Source organism: Nesoenas mayeri (assembly GCF_963082525.1).
Source record: "Nesoenas mayeri genome assembly, chromosome: 1".
In the NCBI taxonomy this organism is placed as follows: Eukaryota; Metazoa; Chordata; class Aves; order Columbiformes; family Columbidae; genus Nesoenas; species Nesoenas mayeri.
This window is the reverse complement of record NC_137541.1, coordinates 11433701-11451029: the sequence shown is the minus strand read 5'-3', so window position 1 is coordinate 11451029 and position 17329 is coordinate 11433701. Positions and strand designations below refer to the sequence as shown.

At 35.3% G+C, this 17329-nt stretch overlaps 1 protein-coding gene across 8 annotated transcripts in view; it reads right to left on the bottom strand.

Moving 5' to 3' along the window:
• CACNA2D1 (calcium voltage-gated channel auxiliary subunit alpha2delta 1) overlaps nt 1-17329 on the bottom strand; it is a gene marked incomplete at its 5' end in the record, with an annotated part of 394641 nt that overhangs the window by 117256 nt on the left and 260056 nt on the right. For all 8 annotated transcript variants that reach the window (XM_080363990.1, XM_080363991.1, XM_080363992.1 and 5 more), the window contains one exon: nt 7270-7401. In XM_080363990.1, coding sequence (XP_080220116.1) covers nt 7270-7401 — 132 coding nt within the window. The remainder of the gene's footprint in view (nt 1-7269; nt 7402-17329) is intronic.

Genomic DNA, 17329 nt, shown 5'->3' with positions numbered 1-17329 from the left:
GTGGTGAAACCTGAGTCTTATTCTTGAGTTAAACATAAATAATTGAAAACTGTTTGCTTGCAGGACAAAGGCTGGAAACTTGCACAAATATTTTTAAATCTGGTAGATTTTGTTAAGGAGCTACAACTGTAAACATGTATTCAAGAAAACTGAGCCCCCAGAGAAAAACAAGAAGGGAAGAAGCTATTTTTATGTCCAGTCCTATCTTATCTTCTGCAGACAATTCAGTTAAAATTCTGTTTGCAAATCAAACAATAAGAAACTGGAAGTGCTTTCTCATACAAGTTATACATGAGAAATGTTTGGAAAAGCCAACTGTGATTTGCTGTTAAAAGGAAGAAAAGAAGCTGTAACTAATTCCCCAAAATGCCACCACATGAATTGAGATTTCTTGTTTTTTGAGATGACTCAAGACAACCTCTGAGCAGAGGCTGAACAGCAGGGCAGGGTAAGGACTTCAAGGTCCCTGTGGCTGCAGGTCAGACAGGACAAGACACAAAACAGTGTCATGTCTAACAGGACAAAACATATATTCACTACATGCCCTTCTGTCTGGGTCTGGCTTTTCTGGCCAGGCCTGTCAATGAAAACAAAATAACTGAAATTCTGATTTTAGTTACATTTGAGCATATATACTTAAGACTGTTCATATTTTTACATCCCCACCCCCCCCTTTCTTTTTTTTTTTTTTAGAATTTAATTTTAGTGAATCAGATCTCATCTATCACATGCTATCTTCTTGCTATGGAAATTAAGTTTAGTACCAATAACTTAAACAACAGAAATCCCTCTCCTATAGCTTCATGAGAATGTTTGATTTATCTGCATATTGGTCACAAAAGATTCTCTATGTGTTGCTTGCAAGGCTAAGTCTATAAGCAAAACCACCTCTCATAATGACATGTATTTTACATGAAGCCTGATGCATTATGGCTGGCTGTGAAAAAACTCACTTAAAAAGTCAGCCATTTCGTTTCAATCAATTGACGATTTCAGCAGTTCGTTAAAAGTTAACTATTTTTAAGAATTATTAAATATATATGTATATAAAAGCTCAAAAACTATCCAACTTTTGGACAACGACAACTGCACATTGTATATTAAACCTGTAGCATTTCGCATTTTTAATGTGTTATTAGTAGGTCTGTGTTCATGGCAGATGAAATAGCCAACTGTAACTTGAATAGAAAATTTTTATCGTGCAGAATCCAAAGTACTTGCAAGCTAACTTCAGCACATCCAGTGAAATAATTTTCAGATAGTTTGCAAACAACCAGTGTATGATACGTGTCTAATTTTTCCACTGATGGATGAACACAGACAGAAAAACATATGGAGTCTTCTTTTCATCCTCACTCAGTAAGCCAACAAATGCAATTTCATTTCTGAGCAGAAAGAAAATATCTGATGCTACTTTGTGTCAGCAAACATTGTTTCCCCTTTGAGCAAGAGGCAAAAGTAGAAGAGATTAAGGAATAAATTGTAGCCTCACCAAATTTCTTTGTTTCTTCAGAAAGAAAATAAATCAATCAAATGACAGTCTCTACATCTGTCAGCAGCCTCTGAAGCCTCCTGGGTGATTGGTGCCTCTGCTCAAGACCACCTTTACATGGTAAAGATGCATAACCTGGGATTGCTGATGTAGGAAGAGGAGAGGGACAAAAAAGTGCAAGAAACCTCACGGGAGCCTCTACCTCTTGCTTTGGAAGATTCATTTAAGCTCCAGCACTTGCTCCTTGCCCAAGCTGCGCTGTGTGGATACCTGCGCACCTTGTTATGCTTTGCTGATCCTGTCCCTGACTCCAAGATTCCCTGCCCTGAGCTCAGAGCTGCCTTGTCCATATGGACTGGTCAGGCTGACACGTGAAGCTGGCCTCAGCATAAACACTGGACATACCAGTGGACATACTGGACGTATTCAATATGTCCAAGTTTTTTCACCTTGTCTTTTCCACACATTAGTATTTGCAGTGAATTAAAAATAATAAATTAATAACTACCTACTTCGTAAAACAAACACTGAGTCCACTGTTACTTCTGAACCAACAGTGATTGTACAAAACAGGTATCTTCATCACCTTAAGAAGGTTCCTGTCTTGATTCTGACACAATCCCAAAGGACAAATCATCCTTACAATGCTGAAACCATCTCTTGAAAGACAGACTAATATGGAACATACAACTTCAAATGTAAGAATAAGTATATATTACATCATTCCTAAAAGTTCCATTCAATTTATTTATTCTTCTGAGCTCTTTTATTAAACTACTGTTTACTTACTCTGGAGCTGTTCAGAGCTCATAGAATAGCTAATAGACATCTCAAAATTGCTCTTGGCATCTTCATATCAAAATTGATAGTTTCCAGCACAGTCACAGAGCACAGCATTTCTCTTCACAAACGTGCTGCCATTGAAACTGATGAAAATGTTGATACTAAGTACTCTCACTAATTTTTAAAATTATTTTAGGCAAGACACACTTTTTAAAATAATTTAAAGAAGTTCAGTATGAGGAGACTCATGTTGACTCTTTAAATCAAGCTGATTAAAACCCTAGCTGAAAGAGATTATAAAATAGGTTTGAGAACTATGCAGGTATCCTGTGCCTTTGGCTCTTCTATTTCTTTCTTGATATTTGAGAAGAAGAGCTGAACTGAATATATTCTAGAGAAAAAATAATTAATACATTACTTGCTTAATTTTGTTTATTTTTCTATAAAAGAGAATTTGACCTCAGTATCTAATGTTTCTACTGGAGTATCTTATAAGGTAAACACAGGACATGGCTGTACAGATCCCTTTTGTGTCTGGCAGTGTGTTTATGTCTAGGTTTTAATACTTAGCTTTCTTGCACATCTGTCTACCCATTTACAGAAATATCTTCCTAAATCTGGCTTATCTTCTTCTTCAAAACAAAACTAAAGATAACATCACACAGAATGTAATTTTTCCTTCAGTAAAAATGACATTTTGACTAAGGAACATTTGATGGACTATTTATGTCATAACATTAAAGGAAGTGAATAATTTGGTACTATTACTTCCTATACCTAGTGCTGTTATCTATTTTCATAAAATACAGTTTCCTATTCTTATTCTACTGCATCTAACTACTATTATATCAAAACCTAATATCACTTATTATAGTGTATAAAGAAGAAGGTCTGAGGAAAGGAACTGGTCTGAATGCCATATGTCTCAACCTAGGTTATGGTCAGAAGGAAGCTGTCTTGTCCTCTTGACAGAGACAAGGGAACACAAATGTAGCAAAGAAGCAGAGAAAGCACAGATGAAAATGATATGAAATCATACATGTGATGTTAAAGAAGTGAACAGCAGTACCAAAACCAGAATATATGTAGGAAACAAGGAGATATATGTAAACAAAAATAATCCCATATTTCACACATACTTTTCACCCACAGGGTCCCTTATAGAAAGATCCCTTCATGCTGCTGGTTATTATAGTGACAAGGTCAGCCTAAGAACCTACTTTAGGACAGAAGTGATGTACCATCTAGCCCATTACTCAAGGCAGTGAGACACTATCAGATAAAAACATGAGTTCAAGAAACCTGTGATTGAAGACACCTTCTATAGCTTAGAGGTACCAAAGATTGATTCCTTTCAAGAGAGGAAAGACTGAGTGGATGCATTTCAGCTACTAATGTGCAGACTTAACTATGCATTTTAATTCCAGTTTTGACACTTCTCAATTCTTTCACAAATATCAATATTATGGAGAAATTAATAACTTTGAAGTAGGCTTACCTAAGGCAAATTGAATCACAGAATTATTTCAGTTGGAAGAGACCCTCAGGATCATGAAATTCAACCATAACCTAACACTAGTACTAAACCATGTCCCTAAGAACCTCATCTATGTACCTTTTAAAGGCCTCCAGGGATGATGACTCCACCACCTCGCCCGGCAGCCTGTTCCAGTGTTTTATAAACCTCTCAATGAAGAACTTCTTCCTAATATCCAATCTGAACCTTCAGTGGCACAACCTGAGACCATTTTTTCTTGTTATATCAATCGTTATTTGGGAGAAGAAATGAACACACTCCATGCTACAACCTCTACGGCTGCTCTTCATAAGACTTGTGCGCCAGGCCCCTCACTAGTTTTGTCACCCTCCTCTGGACTTTCTCTAATACCTCAATGTCTTACCTATAATGAGAGCCCCAAAATTGAACACAGTATTCCAGGTGGGGCCTCACCAGTACCAAGTATAGTGGCACAATCACTTCTCCGGTCCTACTGGCCACACTATTCCTGATACAAGCCAGGATGCTGTTGAACTTTCTGGCCACCTGGGCACATGCTGGCTCATGTTCAGCTGCTGTCAATCAACACCCCCAGATCCCACTCTGCCAGGCAGCTTTCCAGCCACTCTTCCCTGCGTCTGTAGCGCTCCCTGGGGTTATTGTGGCTCAAGTGCAGAACCTGGCACTTGGCCTTGTTGAACCTCATACAATTGGCCTCAGCCCAACGATCCAGCCAGTCCAGATCCCTCTGCATGGCCATCCTATCCTCCAGCAGATCTACACTTCCACCCAATTGGGTATCAGCTGCAAACTTAGTAAGGGTGCACTAAATCCCCTCATCCAGATCATTGATAAAGAGATTAAAATAACTGGCCCCAGTGCTGAGCCCTGGGACACACCACTCGTGACCAGCTGCCAACCAGAATTGGCTCTGTTCACCACAATTCTTTGGGCCTGACCATCCAGCCAGTTGTTTATCCATCACAGAGTAAACCCATCCAGGCCCTGAGCTGGCAGCTTCTCCAGGAGAATGCTGTGGGATACAATGTCAAAGGGCTTACTGAAGTCTAAGTACACAACATCCACAGCCTTTCCCTCATCTACTCAGTGGGTTGTGAAGCAATGTTTTACAATTTATCATTTCATTTTCAAAAAGCAAATATCCTTTCCAGTATATGAAACTTGATTTCATTTTCAGAATGTTTTTCTGTGTCAGATACATCTCTGCAAACTGAGATAAAGAGTTTACAAAGAGAGAAAGATGGACAAACTTGCACAAAGACCTTTTCTAAAAATATAAACCCCAAAGGGCTTAGTGATTTGAGCTCTAAATTGAAGGAAGTTAAAGGAAAAGATACACAGAAAAATGCGTATACAATTTCAAGACTGTCAGACTGCCCCAGATTAGTCTGTATGTGTGTGTAAAATGTAAGAACTAGGGAATTACCCAGGAATTTTTGAAGTCAAGTTCTGACAGGACCAGATAGCTAAAAAAGACTCAGGCACTTAGGAATGAAATAAGCAGGAGGTGTGAAGACCTGAGTTTTATAGTAAATAGAATAGTTTGAGTTGGAAGGAACCTTCAAAAGTCACCTAGTCCAACCCTCCTGCAATGAGCAGGGACATCTTCAACCAGACCAGGTTGCTCAGAGCCCCATCCAGCCTGACCTTAGATGTTTCCAGGGACAGAGCATCTACCACCTCTCTGGGCAACCTGGGCCAGTGTTTCACCACCCTCATTGTAACAAATTTCTTCCTTATGTCCAAGCTAAATCTCCCCTCTTTTGGTTTAAAACCATTACCCCTTGTCATATTGCAAGAGGATCTGCTTAAAAGTCTGTCTCTACCTTTCTTATCAGCACCTTTTTAAGTATTGAAAGGCTGCAATAAACTGTCCCGGGAGACTCCTCCAGGCTGAACAACCCCAACTCTCTCAGCCTGTCCCCACAGGAGAGCTGTTTCAGTCTTCTGATCATTTCTATGGCCTCCTCTGGACCTACTCTGACACATCAATGTCTTTTCTGTACTGAGGTCTCCAAAACTGGACACGGTACTCCACATGGCACGTCAAAAATACATATAAAAATAAACAAATATAAAATTATGTTTAGATGGAATATATACAATCAACATATTCACAGAAAAACAGCAAAAACAAGCTTCTCCCATTCTATAGAAGTGCTCTAAGGAATATATAGAGATTCTGAAGCTCCTGTGTTGTGCTGGTAAACAAAATGAGTAGAGAGTTTAGCTAGACAGAATACATTTTTTCAACATATAAGATAATCTTACACTTGAAAATGTATTCCCTAGAGATTGCCACACTTATAAGAAATGTTAATTTTTCAGCACTTGGAAAACATCACTATATAGTCAGCTGGGACAAATGGTGACCCCAAACACAGAACTAAGAAATCCCCAAATCAACTAAAGAGAACATTTGGAAAGGAAAGAAATACAAAGTTAGTATTTTCAATATTTTTTTTTCTGCACCATCTCACTGTATTTATCTCATCAGCACCTAGCATGACAGAAGAAACAGGACTCAAGTGCTATGAATTGTTTTTTTTTCCTGTAAACTAGCCTAGGGCAGTTTCTCTGGCTGTGCTAGCGATTGTGCTAATGACACAGTAACAGCTTTACCATAATCCCCTTCACCTTCAGAAATACCAACAATCTTGTAAAAACAGAAGGGAAGGGATCCCAAAGTTCTTCCTTAACCAGTTTTAAGCAGGAGACAAATCACTGCACACAATTGTTTTGTGTGTAGTGGACACATCATTCTGTTGTTGATAACAGCATCACTTAATAAGAGCAGCAGCAGCACAACTGGAATGCCTTGCCATAAAACTAGCCTTTTCATTAGTTAGAACATATCAAAAAATCAAATTAAGGTTACTGGTGATCTAAATTTAGTAAAATATACATCTGTTTAAATTAAGTACTCTGATCCAGTAATGGGATTCTTTGACAGGTGGAACAGATGCTGGTTAAAGTAATCAAGTTGTATTCATTGGTCTTGGCTCTAATAGCAAAGACGTAAGTGTCAGAGATCATGGATTCTGCAGGACATAAACATATCATGCTGCAAACAGATTTTTACTGACTTTAACCATAAGATTTCCTGTCTAATCACCAAGTCACTGTTTCTAAAACTAGACAAGTCCAAAAATCTCACTGACAACTATTCAACTGATTTTTACACAACACATAAACAATACAACAATAAAATTTAACTGTTCGGCTTTTCAACAGACATCATCTTCTGCTCCTCTGACTGTAAAAAATATTAGTTCAGATTTCACCCCCGGTTTTTTCCCCCTCATACCAGCTTTATGCCAGAATAATTTCACAGTCTTTAAGTTACTTTTGATATACAGAAACCCCATCTATGTAACAAAGTAATCCTTAGTTATCTTTTATTGCTTGTAAATAATTCAAAATATTTTTAAGGCAATGTTTTGCATAGTACAGTTCTTTAGGAGACTTCAGTTACCTGGGTAATACCTGGCGAGGCCAGTTGCACTACCGAAAACCTGCCATAATAAAGTGGGGTCTTCTTCTCTGTTCCTCTTGAACACATCATCCAATGCTGCAGTCCAGTTGAGCTCATTCAACACTATTGTTGCTGTCAAAGACAAAACATATGTGGTATTACAAATCTACATCCTAATAGAAGCAGCAATGACTACGAAAAGCAAACTGAATTACAGAAAGTTATAACATTTAATTAACCAACAAAGTAAATTTAAAGAAACACACTCCTCTTCATTGGGAATATTCCCTAAGTTCCTCATGCTTTCTTCTTCCCATTGCATTATTTGTATGCAATGTCTATTGGCTTATTTGTTACCTTCTAGAATTACTTTGTTTCTGAGATGTCACTCTAGTTGCATTTCCCAGCGCTAGAAAAGTAAATGCAGACCTATAAATTGATATTTCTACTAATCACAGCACACTGCATAAGAGAGACTGGAACAAGAGTAGGTGAAAGGTAACCAAGGACTCCCTTTCCAGGACTATATGGGGAAAAAGACAATGATGAGTTATTTGAATTGTAACACTAAGGTGGGTCACATGCACAATGGTACCAATTATTGCAAGTTAACGAGATATCAATATTCATAGATGTGATTTGTTACAGGAAGATGAGCAGCGTGACCGTTAGTATTTATTAATTCAGTCAGTTCTGCAACGAACTTAATAGGAAATTCACATTTTAGCTAAATGCTATATGGCCAGTTACACAGAAACATATATTCACAAAGTTGTCCTCTACCTAAGCTTCTTTGAATCAAATATACTGTATAATGAAATATCTAATATATTGACATGTTCTGTGCCTTAAAAAAAAAAACCAAAACATAGTGAGACTTACTCTACAATTGATGAACATGGGTACAGCAATAATCAATTGACTAAAGAGTCAAAGAAATTTTATTATGATACAAAATACCTGATGATATAACTTATGATAAATTATGCTTTTCACCTCAATTAATCAGCTGTAGATATCTCATTAATTTTACCCCCAAAACCCTTAATAATATTCAGCAATAACAAGTATTCAGTTGATTAGAAAAGGAAGGGTTTTTTGTTATTTTGGTCTCTAATTCTTTACTTACAATGCCACTAGGCAACACTAAAGAATGTTTCTAAAACTGAAACACCGGGCAAGCCAAAAGCAGAAAGGGAACTAGAGGGAAAAACCCAACATTTCAAAACAGCTAAAGATTTAAGTACGAATCCTATGAAAGTTAACACTGTAAGACAGATCCTGCTTAAATATGATATTGCACACAGGAAAGAAAATTCAACTTCTCTTGCAAATGAGTATGTCAAGCTTAAATAAAAACAGTTCACATTTAAGGCACATGAGTGTCATCATAGTACACAATTTGATATATGCGTCTACATTGTAGCCTAATGCCACTGTGAAAAAAATAAATAAAAATAAGGACAGGTTGAAAGTTAACATTAGAGAGTCCATTTTCAGTGAGGTTGTTAACAGGTACTAGAGAAATGAGATCACAATGTTAAATTTTATAGGCTTGGTTTTTAATGGTTAAGGAGAAAATTGCTACAGGTGTTTTGCAGAAACATTTATCTGTTTTCTTCAAAGTAGTTTTAAGATAATATTACTCAAGATACAGCTTTTTATAGAAATACCAAATTTAATTTTCAACTCTCTTGATTCTTTCTGAGCAATAAACTTGTACTATATACCTCTCTATGTCAAGTAGATAGTTATAAAAATATATATGTTTACATAAGAAAGAGGAATAATTGCCTGAGACACCACGAGAAGTTTATTAGCATTTTAAAATAGCTACAGTTCAATTATCTTTAAGATCCATTTTGATCTACTGTGTAATTACACATTATGTACCTACTTTCTAAACTTGATTTTGTTTCAGATGTCACTTGCAAAAGTGTCCTCACGAAGCCATTAGAAGCTCTGGCCTTTACTTAGGCAAGAATTTCCTTTCAAGTTTGAATATTTCTTTTTAATGTTACCATTTCCTGATCTTCTGTACAGGGTATTTGGCCCAGTGGAAGCCTCTGCCAATGGTTCCTTGTGACATTTAGGACTCTGCAGCTTAGGACGCTTAATTAAGGCACATGGGAGACAACAGTTCTTATCTCTTTGCCAGCTGATATAGAATTTAGTTTTCAGGGTCCTGTCTGAATTCCTAAGCCCCATGACAATATAAAGTAGTGCATTTCTATCACCTTCTGACCTGTTCTGGCTTAAAATTGCTGCAGCCTCTTCCCCAAATTCTGCTGTTGGCTTCACCACCCTGCTCAGAGCACTAACACCCCTATTCAGCAAAACATTTCTCTAGGAAAAAAATATTTTGAAGTTACATGCTCATAAAAGCTTTTAGAAATTGGTAACTATGCACCCCATGAAAAAACTCTTCACGTATGAAATGTGATACAATATTTCTAAAGATATTTCCTTCAGACAGTAAGCTTACAAATGAATAAACTGCATTAAGTAAAGCTATATTGTTACCATACATTCACATACATTGTTGCAGGGACTAGCTGTGTAACATCACCTAAAATACATTGCAAAGAATCATATACATATATATATATGTGTGTGTGTGTGTATACATATATACACACACACAAATCTATGCATTTACACACACCTCTGCACATACACAGTAATATGTATAAACATATCTAAAACACATCCATAATTAAAAAAAACAAAAAAAACAAAAAAAGAGAAACTAATGAGACAAACTACAAATAGTAAAATAATTGAGTACTGAACTGCTGAGTGAATATATTGGAAGTAATAATTTCAGCATTTTATTAGACTTGTGAAGATTAAGCTATAAAGCAAGAAATATAGCTTACAAGATCTTATTTGTAATATTTGTGGAGAAGCGATGTTTTGTATCACAGTCAAGAGTTTTGGGATCTTACTGACATCCCATTTTCCCCTTCCTTCTTCTCTAAAACTTTCTCCCAAAAACATATATAACACCCTAAAAAAAAAATAAAAAATTCCAAGTACTTCCAGCAGGAGGAAAAAAAAAAAAAAAACACCACAAAGATGGAATTAAAAAAAATGAAAAAATAACATGCAACTCAAGATGAGCAACGAGAAGAGAGCATCTTAACAGAAGTAAAATGCAATAAATCTGGGAAAAATCTGTTAATAGTACATCACATATCTGTTCTCAGGCACTGAAAAAAACATTTCTTCACCCACTCCAGAAATTCACAGTTAAGTGCCCAAGCTGCATTTCAGAAATAAATGTTAACAGCATACATATAAACTTCAGCATATGTCACCTTCCTCCTAATTCACTTTTTCATTATGATGACAAGAGTATGTTGGTTGGAACAGACACAGTTTATTTTGTGGGACTGATATGTCAATAGCTGATTGTACAATCATTAAAACAATTATTCCTGGAGCAGTTTGTAATTCAAACTTGTTCCCTTCATTCAGGATGCTTTTGTTTGTTTGGGTTTTGTTTTGTTTTTCATTCTATATACCCATATAGAACGCACCTGCATTTGTGTTACACAATCAAGTAATCAGTAAAAGGAAATTTTAGCTTTAATCATTTATTTCTCTAAGTGTTTTTCCACAACTTATGTTATTCTTTTGCTTCTGCTAAAGAATATACCATGGATTGGAAAAGACAAGCTGTAAATCAAGTCTGGTAATAGGCAATTTCAAACCAATACCTCTAGATCCTGGTTTAAAGCCCACAGCAATGGATTTGAAAATTGCCAACCAAAGAAAAGCAAGTAAAACCACTCATAAACAGCAACAAAACCATCCTTCAGATGATCCCTACTAAAATATCATGATTCCCAACTTGCACATAAAAATCAATGCAGTGCTATTTTCATTAGCTTGTAGTAGAGCCTATGGCACCTGTCAGAATATCCTAATTTGAGAGACATGGATTCATATTAATTTCATTAATACATTAAGAATATAATTTATTCTGCTGTTTTAAAATCAATGCATTTTACTAAAACAAAAATGTTTAGAGGTGTTATGGCCACATCTACTGAGATGCTGCATATCGTAGAAACAGATACAGTCCCTTTTGAGTTGACTTGAGTACAAGAAAGTGCTTTTGACTGATAATTGGCAGAAAAATCTAGTTGGAGACATCTGTCCAATAAGCTTATTTCCAATTCTACTAAAAGAAGTCTTTGAAGATTAGTGCTTCAAAGTACTTCAACTGCTACCTTTCACTTGATATGGGCAAGATGAAAAAGTAAAATTTATCATCACGCAATAGGAAACATCATTCTTTCTGGCTTTTTGCACTGAACTCCATCTATCTTTTCCTTTTTCCCCCCCTCTTCTTTATGACATGAGGTTTAGGGGCCTTGACAAGGAATGGATTCAATTTTCCTCTGCAAATGCAATCAATAAAAAAATAGAGAGCACTACTATGGTCTCTTTAAAAGAGCTGGAACACACTTCTGATGATTTATTCAATGTATAGGCCCTGGCCTGCGTACAAGGCAGAGTATAACTTTATTTGAAAAGCCTGAGAGCTATTTACTAGATCTGAAAAAATGGCAGTTGCTGTTCCCTGATGCAGCAGCTACACATCTACTGGGGAGAGCAGAAGGGACCTCCTTGGCAGTTCATTAATCTTGTAGTATTTACACTTCCATACCCTGTTTAATGAAGTTGACTCATTGATTTCTTTAAAGATAACACCAATAAGTTATTGTTATGAATGAAATTTATATTTGTAGTTAAATATTATGGTATTTAGAAGTGGGCACAGAGGGACAATACATTTGCAAGTGCACTTTTTTTTTTTTTTGCATATATGTACAGACACAAGTGCTTCCATTGGTAGCCATGTTAATCAGATATTACAGAAACTCTACTGAAGGCATAAACTAGTCTTCTTTATGACTTAAGTGTTTCACTAATCTTTTCAAAATCACATTCCTTCCAGCTTATGTTAAATTACATAGAATGTTACTCCCAACTGTGTTTGGGAAGTTGTACTCCCATCTCATTTTTGTATTTGACTAAGAAGGAATTGTCTTAAATTAGATTTTTACACTGGCTTTTATATGCACATGTATATATATCTACACACACACACATTTTCTACATAATTCTCAAATATAGTGATTTGAAGAACTACTCTGATAGTAACTTGAATCTCAGCCCTTCAAATTTAGATGCATGTTTCAAGCCATCTAGTTCTGTCATGCAAAGTGAGCAAAAGGCCAGAGCAAAGGAAAGATTATAGAGGCTACAAATTGAAGACTGTCTCTAAGGTAACTGGTCATCAGAGTGGAACCAGAAATTTGGATTTGGATACTTAGGCTTTCCTTAGAAAACCACAGGAAAGTGTCCAACTCAAAACAGTCATCCAAAAAAGTAACAAAAAAAAACAACCAGACAACCAAAAAAACCCAACAAACTTTACAGCTGATTAGAAACCTGTTAACAAGAAAATATTCTGAGAATAGAGAGAACTGGAGAGTGTTTTATCCAACATCCCTATAGAGGTTAAGCAAATAAATTAGAGCTCCAAACAATGCACTTCTATCCACTTACACTGGCACTGGCAGAATAACCTGATAGATACAGGCACAGACCATAGGGGTGCATGTCTACAAAGTTCATGTTTTAAATGTAGTTTACACACATGCTCCAGAATTCCAAATTTATCAGATTAATTACAAACTTTGTAATAACTTGTATTTAGTTTTGAAAGCATCCACCAGCTGATTTGAAAGTGTTATGCTGTGTGTAGGTTTACTATATTAGGAATTAACTACTTAATTTGAAAGGTAAAGAATTACAAATGAGGCAAAGTGTTACAAAATAAAGAAACTCCACTCATTTGTATAAAAAAAACAAAATAAGAATGCAAAGGAATTATTTTCATTCAAAGCATGGAAGGAAAGGAAAAATAATATTATTTAATATAATTATATATAATATATTGTATAATAATCTTTAATATTCATACTATTATTATATTAATAAAATTAATTAATATTCTATTAATAATAATGTTTACTATAATGTTATATAATAGACATAATTATATATATATAATATTTAACATGCACCAGCTATTGTATAGTGGCACTTCCAATTGGATAGGTCACTATTTTAAGTGATATTATGCTGGATCTTACATACCTAAATCAGTTACAAAAATCTCACTCTGAAAATAGCATTTGTATTTCCTATCACAATGGAATAATCGGAACTGCTTGGGCCACATGCATTCAATGGTGCATAAAAAAGCATCAAAAGGCATTTTTTAGCATATGGATCAATAATGAAATCAAATAATTTCAACATCCACGATTGCTGAGAGAAAATTTTAGAGAGTACATATTTCATACTCTTAATTAAAAGCCTAAATGATAAAACAGCATGTATTTTTTTTTCTTTAAATGAACTTCTCCACTCCCCATTAGATATCTGACATTATGTTCCAGACACTCTATAAATAGTTTTCTGCAGAAGTCACTGCAGTCTAGTGTGCTGTTGTGTCTGTGTCAAATCAAGTAAATTAATTGGCAAAACCAGACGCTGTCTGCTGAGTGGCTCAGCTGCCACATGCTGATCGCTAGAGAAGCTCAGTAAAAGCTCATTAAAATAAGAAACACCCAAGAGAAGGAAATGAGAATAAAAAAAATGTCAAGAAGAGGAGACAGAATTAAGCTTCTATCATAGCTCAACAAAAATGAGTTAATACAATGCAGAGTCATAGACTCTTCAGTACACACATAACTTTTCAACAAGTCATTCATGTCTATAAAGGACAAAAGACACCCCTATTACATACTGTGACCTACTGATGATAACAGTATTTGTGAATCTTATGAGCTAGGAAGGATGAACACTGTTTTTTGCCTTGTTTCTTGCAGTATGAAATTATACTGGCAAGTAGTCTAGCATGGAATAATACCTGATGTAAACAATCCATAAAGTACTCCAGTTTGTTTGTTTTTTTTCATGGGAAGATGGAAAGAACACAAAAATGTAAGAAAACTATTGTTGATTAGAGTTGTTCTGGAAGACTTTCAGATTTTGTAGAGCTATGCACAGAGTAAGAACTTCAATAAAGGAAAAACAATTAACTTTTTTGAAGTAATTCTAGCACCTCCTGATTTTCCACTATTTGTTATTAGTTTTTACAGGTGACTCTAACACAGGCCTTTTAAATTAGAAATAATTCCTTCTTAAAAAAAAAATAGAATAAAATAGACACAGATGAAGTATCATTTTAAAATTAGTATGTTGTATTTTTATGGAAATATCAGGGATTAAATATCAACAAAACACACAAAGAAAGGATCACTATATTACACATATTAACTCTGGTCTTCACTTTGCTCTAATTTTTTCTTAGTATTTCAAAGGATATCACAGTGACAGCCAAATTAAACCAGCTATAGAGATACGCTTCATCTTCTATGAAGTCTCTATTAAAAAAAAAATAAATAATTAGCTGTTAACAAAACCAAAACAAAACCAATCAAAAACTGCTTGGAAATGCTGTTGTGGAATAATTTATTGAACTTTATCTTCAGTCTGCCAGGCCACCACCACTTCAATAACTTTCCAGTCACTAGAGCACCTTACAAGTTCAAGAAATCCTAAGCAGGGTGAGAATCCCATTGTAATTTGCAATACTTGAAGTCTGAAACTCAATTCAGAAATGGATGCTATCACATTAGTTTTATATACATCACCTATTAAAAAGTTCTTACATTTTTTTCTTACAAAATGTTTATTAGCTATGAACAGCAATTCCTTCTATCCTCTCCCCAGCCATTGGAAAACACAAGTATCTCCAGCAAATATGTAGATACATTAATAAAATAAGGATTGTTTCACATGTTTTCTGGAATACTGTGTGTTTGATTTGTCCATTAAGGCAAAGAGATGAATTGCAAGTGGAAAACATGCTGAAAACGGCCACTAAGATGCCTGGCACAGAAAATCTGGCTTCTGAACAAAGACAAAGAGTTTGAGTAATATAATCTAGAAAAATGAGGCAGAGTTGGAAAAGAAGCCCAGCCCTGAAAAGGGTTGGTAGGCATAAGGATGGCACTGGCACAAGAACAAATGGATATACACTGCTTAAGAATAATTGCATCAGGTAATTAGGATCAAGTTTAGAGTAGAAGAACTGAGATGGCCTTTTGATGGGAGACACCCTCAAGGAGCCCAGGTCTTTTAAGACAGAGCTTTATCAGTTCATTAAATGAACAACATGGACTAGCTAGAGTAAGAACTGGATTTGTCATGCAGAAAGTTGTTTTCTGCCATATTCTGATATATCAACCTTCGTTAAAAATAAAAAATAAGGTACTTTTAGACACTGAAACTTAGTAACCACTAACAATGCAGTTTTATACAGAGTTAGTGCAGCAAGAGAATTGAAAGTAAAACTGCTTTTCTTATTAGTTTTTCATTAGTGACTATTAAATGTTTGCAAATAAACAATGGATAATTTTCTACTGCATTAATATGTATCCCTGTATTACATACATATGTATGTTCTAGATATATTAAAATCTATATTTTAAATCATATAATTTATAATTATGCATTATAAAGTTATTGTCTATATATATTAATATATGGAGAACATACAGATAAAACATAGAAAATATTTTTTTCTGAGGCTTAAGGCATTTTTAAAAATATGAAATAATATGGTGGATTTGGTTCATGGATTCTAATCTAATCCCCATATAAATGAAATATTAATGAATAGCAGGTTGGTTTAATCTATCTAAGTGTATCTCTGGCAACAGAAATCCAAAACACACAGAGTGAGGGGAATACAGTGCACAAGCAGGAAATGTGAGAAAAATGCTGCTGAGATAAGGTCTGGTTGAGGAGATGAGCTGGTGCAGATGTGACAGCTTCTGCTCCATGTCAATATTCAAACCATTTCATGGGTGAGTCTCGTGGACTAAAGTAATCAAACTTCCAAAACTTTTATTTTAGTTGGTGGTGGTTTTGGCCAAAAGTTGCATCAAAGAGGAAGAGATCAGGTATTTTCTAAAATTCAGCTACCCAAGAAAGAGGTCCCTTCTCTCCAACAGATGAAACATTTGCCCCACATACAACTGCATCGTGCATTATAGAAATAGAACATAAAAATAAAATAGAAATCGCCATTCTATAGCACATCATCATCATACATATTGTACCTTGGCTGATGGTTTGGTGTTGCTTTCCAGGTTATATAGGGGGAATATGAATTAAAATCTTCTCAAAGATGAAGAGGTTATAGGGCAGTAGGGAGGTGAAAGTTCAAAGCTTGTTGCCTGTACAGATGCTCTCTCTTTACATAGTATTTTGTCAGTCTAATGCAATAAGCAGGTCACAGAATTAGGAGTCTGGACTTGTTACTTTAGGGGTTTTTTTTAAGTAAATAAAAAATAACCCCCCACACTCAACATATTACAAATCACTTCATAAGACTCAAAATTACTTTGAAATAATAAAAGACTCAGAATGATCTTCAGGAACACAGCAAAAATCAAGCTTCTTCACAGTTTTTTTAATATACTTCAATGCTATGAGTATTCTCCTGGGATTCATCTGAACTTTCTGTATTCACTGCTTTATTCATCTGACACTGCAACTCTTTGAGTGTTCTACAAACCATGTCCAAACAGAAGCACATTTTTATAATCATGTGCTTGCTGAAGGTCTCCTTATTTTTAATTTGCTTTGTGATTATATGAAACCACAGGAACAGAGAGCAAAGTTGCAAAAAACCAAATTAAACAGGATAAACAAAGAAATCCCATCACTTTATGTATATTTACGCTATAGTTTAAGAAGAAATCTTATCACCTTATATATACCTATCCTAATGGTTTGAACTCCACTAAATTGTAGCTACTTTAGCTTCCCATAAGGGCTGTAACCCTTCCTGAAATTAGGAAGTACTGCATACGCAGTACTTTTAAAATCAGAGAAGCTGCTGAGTTTGAGGTTTCTAAGTGCTTCTATATAGATCATTTCAAATAATAGGAAGGGATCACTG